Below are 8,156 nucleotides of genomic sequence, written 5' to 3'. Positions count from 1 at the left end.
GATGGATGGATGGATGGATGGATGGATGGATGGATGGAAAAATTAAAAAAATCCTGTAAGTGACCATCAGAGTTTATGCCACTCACAGTTTAAGAATTTTTCAAATCCAACCTGTAGATTTAGCAGATAATCTGTTTAAAGCCTGATCTGTGTCTGTCTGCCTGTCAGTAAGTTACAATCAGGGAGTGAGAGACACGTTGTATGGTTAACATGGTGTCCTTAAGAAATCACTGGTAGCTTTAGCATTTAGTTTTTGTCTTGGCTCTATTTACACTTCTTTTATAGTTAATACAACACAATGTGGGCATATTTTCTAAGTTTAGAATATTAGAAAATGAATGTTGGCATGTTGGGCAGAATGTCTAAGTCTGTTTAGATTCTCTGATGCTAAACCTGAACATCAGAATCAGGGACATCAAAGACCAAATAAATGGCATCAAACCACGCAATTCTAAGAAAACAAGCCTTTTTTTTCAATTTTATCAAAGATTAATCCACTATTGAGATTTCAGCTGAATTTTGATTGACTTTGCTTTAGTTTTATAGCTCCAAATATAATCTCGTGCATTTTACATTGTACTCACTATTTTATTATAACAAAATGATTGTCAAAACTCAGTCAGATGCAGAAATCCCTTCAAAACCTGGATGTTACGTTTGTGTTCCACTAAAACAAGTTCTGTATTTTCCAATAATCATCAGTCTACCTGCGTTTTATTCTTGTTTTGTGTTTTAGCTGTCAGTCTCAGCTCAACACGGATGGTTAATGCGCAAATGCCAAAAGGCTAAATACAGTAGTATTCCCCGCAAATATCTTTTTAATTTTGGTTAAATAAATACAAAAAATACTTGAAATGATGCCCTATACCCCCATCTAACTTTGCACATCCACATGCTGAGTTCAGATGTGTTGGTAAAGTTTTACCAACACGTTGATGGCATTTTTACGCACAGATGACGCACCGCTGCGGCGCATCATCCCCCGCACCCCTGTGGCTCCACCAGCGGAGTTGACAGGAGGTAATCCCCACCATGTGAGGCCTCGGCCCCAGTCTGGAGGCGGGGTGTGAACCAGTCAAATGTGCCGATGTTATAAAAAGAGGGGCGGGAGTTGCAAGAAACCCAACTTCAACTCAACCCATCGTGGCGGCGCGAGAGCTTCCAGTAGGTGATGATGATGAGCATCCTCAACGCCATTAAAAATGCAGTGGTGTGTGTAGTCCTGCTGCCCCGCTTCCTGGTGGCAGCTGTTGTCTTCTGGCTGATGGACTTCTTGTGCATCAGGAAAAGGGTTTTCCTCAGAATGAGGGAGCAGGTTGATGAGATGGATCCTCCTCTCTGCGTATCGGACTCCAACCGCCTCTTTAGCCTCGAGTCCCTTAAAGCCATCTGGCATGGACAGAAGCTGGACTTTCTGAAAGCGGCTCATCTCGGACACGGAGCGCCGGACACCGAGGTCGTCCAGCTGGAGGACCAGCGGAGCAGCCGGATCCTGGACTACGCCAGGGACAAGAGACCGCTCATCCTCAACTTCGGCAGCTGCACCTGACCACCGTTCATGGCGCGTCTGAAGGCTTTCCAAGGGGTGGCGCGGCAGAACGCAGACATAGCGGACTCTGTGGTGGTGTACATAGAGGAGGCGCATCCCTCTGACGGCTGGAGGAGCACCGACGCGCCGGTTCAGATCCCCAGACACCGGTGCCTGCAGGACCGGCTGAGCGCGGCGCAGCTCATCCACCTGGAGGTGCCCGGCTGCCTGGTGGTGGTCGACAGCATGGAGAACCCCTCCAACGCTGCGTACGGAGCTTATTTTAACAGACTTTATGTGGTGCAGGAGGGGAAGGTGGTCTACCAAGGCGGCAGGGGACCCGAGAGGTATCGGATCTCAGAGCTCAGAGACTGGCTGGACCAGCACAGAAGAAGTCTGGAAACAGTTCAGCTCATTAATGTGTAGACTAAACTCTTAGATGTTTTCTGTAACTGTATTTATTTTTCTTTTCTTTTTACTTTCACGTGTACAGATTTATATATTAGGACTCATCCACAAAAAAATGTTAATTTTCTGGACTTTTTTATTATTATTTTTTGGTTATTCAAACCAACATTTTTAATGTGGAACCTTGTGCCAGACTGGACCTGGACACGCACATCACTTTGCTCCTCAGTATAAGTTGTGAAGTTCGGTTTTTAAACGGAACCAGTCCAGAGAACCGACACTGATGTCCCATTATCCTGAAGATCCGAGTGAAGGTGCTCATCTCTGTCCATGACACTAAATCAAACATCACTTTGATGGATGCATTGTCTCCATTCAATAAATGTTTTAAAACATAAATTACATATTCACACTGTCGGTATTATAAACTGAAATAATGAAAGCTGAATTATTGTTTTGTAGTTTATATTGTTTTAGTGAAAAATGAGTCCATCTTCCATAAACATTTCTCAAAAACCTAAAAAAATCCCCTAAAAACTCTTATAAATTGGAGTTTTTCCTATTTTTTTGGTCAAAGCCTTGTTCTTACCCAAAAAGGAGCAACTGCATTTAAATAAATGTGGATGTTTAAGCTGCATTGTTTAATACCTTCAATTCATGTTTAGCTGAACATGTTTTACTGTATTAAGCCAATAATAAAAAAAACACCATTAAATAAACTAAAAATGACCAATTAAATCCAACTCAACCTCACGGATATAATGATCCTTATCCTAAAGACTGCTTCTTGTTTTAATTAACTTTGAGCTTTTAAGAGATTCTTTGAATCTGTTGTCACGTGTTTGGTAAAAACAGAGCGTCAGATAATTGTTTGACATTTAAACAACCAAGTTTATTGAACAAGTTAACAGCAGTTATTTAAATCAAATATTTAATGCTTTTAAAGCTACTTTTATTGATACAGTTTTTATTGTCTGCCACTTTTTGCTTCCTAGAGTTCCCTTGAGCCTCCAAATAAGGATAATTATGCTTTATCCAATTATTGAGTGATATATCCACCAACGTCATCATGTCTTTCAGGAAACAAGATGTAACAGAATTCCTTGAATCCAGTTGCTTTGTAAAGTGGAATATCTGCCCGGACTGTTAGTTACGTTGAAAAACCTTTTCCTATTAGCTTCCAGTCGGTCTGAAAACATCCAGGGAATCGTAAATCAGATCTCTCTGTCTCTTCTTGTTTTTCCTAGAAAGGGATTTCATTCAGCTTTGCCGAGGCTGCAGGGAAAATTCCTCCATAATGCTTTGGACATGACACAAATAAAAGTGAACAGAAGGCAGTGTGCAGGACTCGGCGTAGTCAGGAAACCAGATCCTAGAGCTGATAAAACTTAGATGTGTTACGAGTCCGTCGAGCAGCAGCACCTGGAAGTTCCTTTAAACAAGCAATCTGTTAGTGAGGATGCTCAGTGTTCGTTTTACATTAAAATCTTAGAATTCAGCTGTCAGTCCTTAATACATGCCCTCTAATATTTCAGATTTGTCATCGCTGTGAAACTGACCACAAGAAGAAAATCTTTTTCTCTGTTCCCACAGTTCATAAATCGGAGCTCTGCAGCCAGTTTGGAGGGTGTCATGATGAACAGCACGGTGCACCACAGCTTAAATGACCAGAGCAGCTTTGTCAGCACTTCGTCACACAGCCAGACACAAGAGGCTGAAATGAAACTACCATATTGTTCAGACTATAAGACGCATTAAGCAAAACTAGGGATGCATTATATTATCGGCATGGCATTGGTATCAGCTGATATTAGCGATAAAGTTAAATATCGGAGATCGGCATATATATATGTATATATATATATATATGTATATATATATATACATATAAGATGCTGTTTTTGTATGACAACCCAGTGACAAGGATGCCTGCAGCGCCAGCACAACGTTATGACGTCACACGCGCCGTTGAATTTAGATTTGTGTAAATTTACAAATTGACTCTGTTCGAGTGTTGTCATTGTGTTAGAGAGTAAATGGCATGAATAAATTTGACATTAAACATAATCCAAGTTGAAGAGTTACATCATTTTCAGCCCCTTTTTGACATCTGCATTTGGTCAAATTGACAAAGACCACATAGAACAATGCAGTATTTTAATTCCACAGCAGAGAAAGCTGTGTAGTCTCTGTAATTAGGTCTAACGATATTGGTATCGGTTCTCAGCCAAATAAGTTTTTACATATTGGATATCGGCCAAAAATCCAATATTGTGCATCCCTAAGCAAAACTAAAAAATGTTGACAGATTTTTGAGCACCGTGTAGCACATAAAATCAGTTCGAGGTCATTAAGCACAACCAAAATTACTACATAAGGCACACAGGATTATAAGGCTCACTGTTGATTTTTGAGTAAATGAAATGATTTTAAGTGCCTTATAGTCCGAAAATACGGTACTCGTGATTTTCCTTGTGGGCCCCCTGATTCCAAACCTGAACGCCATTGAGTCACGTAAATCAGAATCAGCCTTCATTGGCTGGTTTATTCATTTTATCAGTTTATTTATTCAGATTATTTTTAGAAACATGTTTTTTTTTATGCAAATCATGTGGCTTTACTGCCCATGTGAGGATTCGTTTCAAGCACATGTTACATTTTTGTGGCTTTTGACTGGATTGACCAAGTGTGAGCATGATTTTTAAAAGTTTTTTTTTTTTTTTTTTTGTGATGTGGTGAATAAAGCAAAAAGTCAAGTACCATATTTTTCGGCCTATAAGGCGCACCGGATTATAAGGTGCATTAAGCAAAACAAAACAGTCAGATAAGTCAAACTTTATTCAACTCATTCACAATAACCACATAAAATCAGTGCGAGGTCAGTAAGCCCAACCAGAATTAAAACATAAGGAGCATCAGATATTAAGGCTCACTGTTGATTTTTGAGTAAATTAAAGGATTTTAATTGTGCCTTATAGTCCGAAAAATACAGTAATTACAAGCAGCAGATCTCTTTAATTCTTTCAAAAACAAAAAAAAAACAGCGTCTGAACTACACTTCAACAAATCTGCTCTATTTTGGTCTTTTTATGCTACTTTACCTTCAGCTACGATTTTGCTACAGTTATTTGTTGATTCCCTTTAATTTAAGCATTTATCATAGTTTTAGTTTTTCTCTTAGCTACAGTTTCACTAATTTCAACGTTTAGTTTGGGGTTTTGACACTTCAGGCTTTTAGATATGATGTTAATTGAAGTTTTTGGCAACAGCTCAGCAAGTTTTCCGTTTTTGCTCCGCTTGTTTTAACTTGCCCGTTCAGTTAGAATTGTTTATTTTTCGAATTTGATCAAAGTTATTAAGCACACAGTATCATTTTTTTTCCTAGAAAATCTATTGTTTTCATTTTATTTAAGAAGTGAAATATTTATAACTAGCTGACGAGCTTCGACAAAATCATGTGATGTCTAAATTTCAGACATAAAGAAAGAGCTCAGCGTTATTAAAGAACCTGCTCGTCTTGCTTGTCACCTGACTTCACTGCTCATCTGGAACACATTGAGCCCAGAAACAATTTATGTGGAGCTGAAAGGGGTACCTGCCTGAGTGAAATATAACTTGCTCAAACGTGTACCCCTGAGCAGGAGCAAGAAGTCTTTGGATCTGCATTCCTTCCATGTGTGATTTTTCCACGGATGTTGAGTCTCGCCTCTGTGGAGAATCGGACGGGTACACAGGGTTAAGGGTCCCTCGCTGGGAGGAGAGATTTAACTTTTCCTGTTCTGTTTTGCTTTATGTCTTGAAGGGAGCAGAGTGGTTCTGCTGAGGTGTTTTTCCTCCTTGTTTTTAGCTTCTCTGGTCAGTTGAAGGTGAGGGCCCCTCTCTCCCCAGGGTCATAACTCCACAAATGAATGTGTGGTGGTGGGGAGCCAAAGGGGGCTCTGCACACTGAAAGGTTTCAGTGAAACCAACATGTTAACACTTAACCGTGCTCTAAACAATCTGCTTTGTACTGCTAAAAACAAAGTCTTTGTTTGGTTCAGAACTAAGACAGGGATTCTTCATGTTGGCTGTTTTCTTGCACCAGGACATCATTTGGAAACTGGAAGTTTTGTTTTGACTTGGACAGTAATCTTCTCTAAATATCTGGGGCAAGATGTTAACATATTAATATAAGCTTTGTGAGATGATTATAAAAGTGAAAACACCTTTCAGTTAAAGAGCAGTCAGAAATAGATAGCAAGGTAAGAAAGCAAAAAAAAAAAAGAAATTATCCAGACATGAGATAAAATGTTGTTTGGATTAGATTTTAAACTGTTGCTTAATATTCAACGCTGGAAAAGGTGTTGATTTGTTACAGTCAATGAGTGAAATACAGTAGAACAATCCCAGTCCAGTAAAACATGCTCAGCTTTAAACTCCTCAGGACAGATGACACCCTGTGGTTGTAGGCTGGGACTGCAGCTGCACAGCTTCAGACTCAAAGCTGATAGAAACTGTACCACAGTAACCCCCTAAACAAAAAAATAAAAAAAAACTTGTGAAGATTAGTACAATATTAAGATTTGCTTTATCCCACAGTTTTGTATTGAAACCAAATTGTTGAGCATATTGCATGATGCATTCATAAGTTAATGTTTTATCATGACTCGTTGATGAAAAGATTATTTTTTTTTTTTTTTGCATAAAATGTAAAATTTCATTCTGCATTTTCCAACATGACACCAGATGTGTGTCATCCTCAACATTATGTTGTAACAAACCCTAGAGGGCAACTTTCTGTTGTGTGAATACTAATCATCGTGTAATCCTCAGGACGTCTTGTATGCATTATTTTGAACATTAAACCAGATAACTGAGACCTAGAGTCTCAGATGGAGCTCTTGAGTTTGTTGCAGTTTCTCTGAGCATTACACAGTCTGACTTTGAGATGAATTTTCTGGATTGTCTAATTCTGGGATTTTGAAATTATATTTAACCCTTAACAGATTGATGTGCATCAAATATTACTTTTCTAGGGTCAGTGATTATGCATTACTCCCTTGGCGTTGCCCTCATACCTAAAGCTTGTTACCTTACACGCCTTAAATGTGTGCGTACACATACTGCTGCATTAGGACAATGATTACACGTTAATTACGTTTAAAAATGTATATCCAGGAGTTTTCCGAGTCTGTAATTTAGTCCAAAGAGTTGAAGAACTCTTTTATTCACTGATACTATTAGAATTTTATTTATTTATCAGTTATTTAATTATTATATTGTGGTATTTATTTGCTTGAGAGCTCCAGTGTTCGAGCACCAGAGGGCGCCATCAGAGTCAGAGAGTCAGAGTTTCTTTATTTGGCATTCGCATCGCATGTGGTACATGTGGTGGAACAAAATTGTGTACACAGGGTCCCATTTCATCCAACAATAAAATGTAAAAGAAAAAAAAGAATGCCAATGGGCCAATGCTGAGATTACTTAGATGGTGGAACATTACCTCGCCAAAGTTTGTGCTGTCAGCCCTTTGCGTTTACTTTAATCTTGTGTAATCTCGCTTGTGGTTTATGATCTTTCCAGTCTGTCACCTGAGACCTACCTGTGCCCTCGGATCCTCACTCGAATCACTGGAATCGTACATGTGCTCCTTCAGTTGCTCTCCTGTGTCTCCAGTCCGGCGCTCTTTCTTGCGTTCTCTGGACCTTCTCTGGACTGCTAATGATTCTTATCTGTGCTGCTGATTATCCATGCTGCTGATCTCATGCTGCTGCTGATCTTATGCTGCTGATTATCTCATGCTGCATTCATACCTATACACTCACCACAGACTCGTGTTCGTAAAGGCTGCTGTTGTTATGCTGTATTGTTTTACATTATTAGTGTTTAGCATATGTCTTAGATCTTTTAGCGTACTGTTGGCGTTTGTTTAGCGCATATCTTATATCCCTTTTCCATTAGTAACGGTACGTAGAACCAGTCAGTTTTTTCAGAACCCTTGGCTCTGTGGTTCCAACGGGGCTGAGCAAGTACCAAAACGTAACGTCAGAACACTGTGGGTCACTGATTGGTCAGGGAGTGGAGTCACTGGCTATTTGAGAAATTTCACAACACTCGATCTGCCATTTGCAATTACCGGTGTTTGAACTCGATGTGCGTCTGGACCTATTTTATCCATCCATCCATCCATCCATCCATCCATCCATCCATCCATCCATCCATCCATCCATCCATCCATCCA

General features: G+C 39.6%; 1 protein-coding gene across 1 annotated transcript; it reads left to right on the top strand.

The window, feature by feature from the left end:
- Positions 1–1,171: 1,171 nt before the first annotated feature.
- Positions 1,172–1,954, top strand: dio3a (iodothyronine deiodinase 3a). The gene has a single exon (XM_037694555.1). The coding sequence runs from the start codon at positions 1,172–1,174 to the stop codon at positions 1,952–1,954; it is 783 nt and encodes a 260-aa protein (XP_037550483.1).
- The last annotated feature ends 6,202 nt before the right edge of the window (positions 1,955–8,156 follow it).

Source organism: Nematolebias whitei, chromosome 21 (assembly GCF_014905685.2).
Source record: "Nematolebias whitei isolate Nwh7 chromosome 21, NemWhi1, whole genome shotgun sequence".
Lineage (NCBI taxonomy): Eukaryota > Metazoa > Chordata > Actinopteri > Cyprinodontiformes > Rivulidae > Nematolebias > Nematolebias whitei.
The sequence above is the reverse complement of the archived record's forward strand: the minus strand, read 5'-3'. Positions and strand labels throughout refer to the sequence as shown.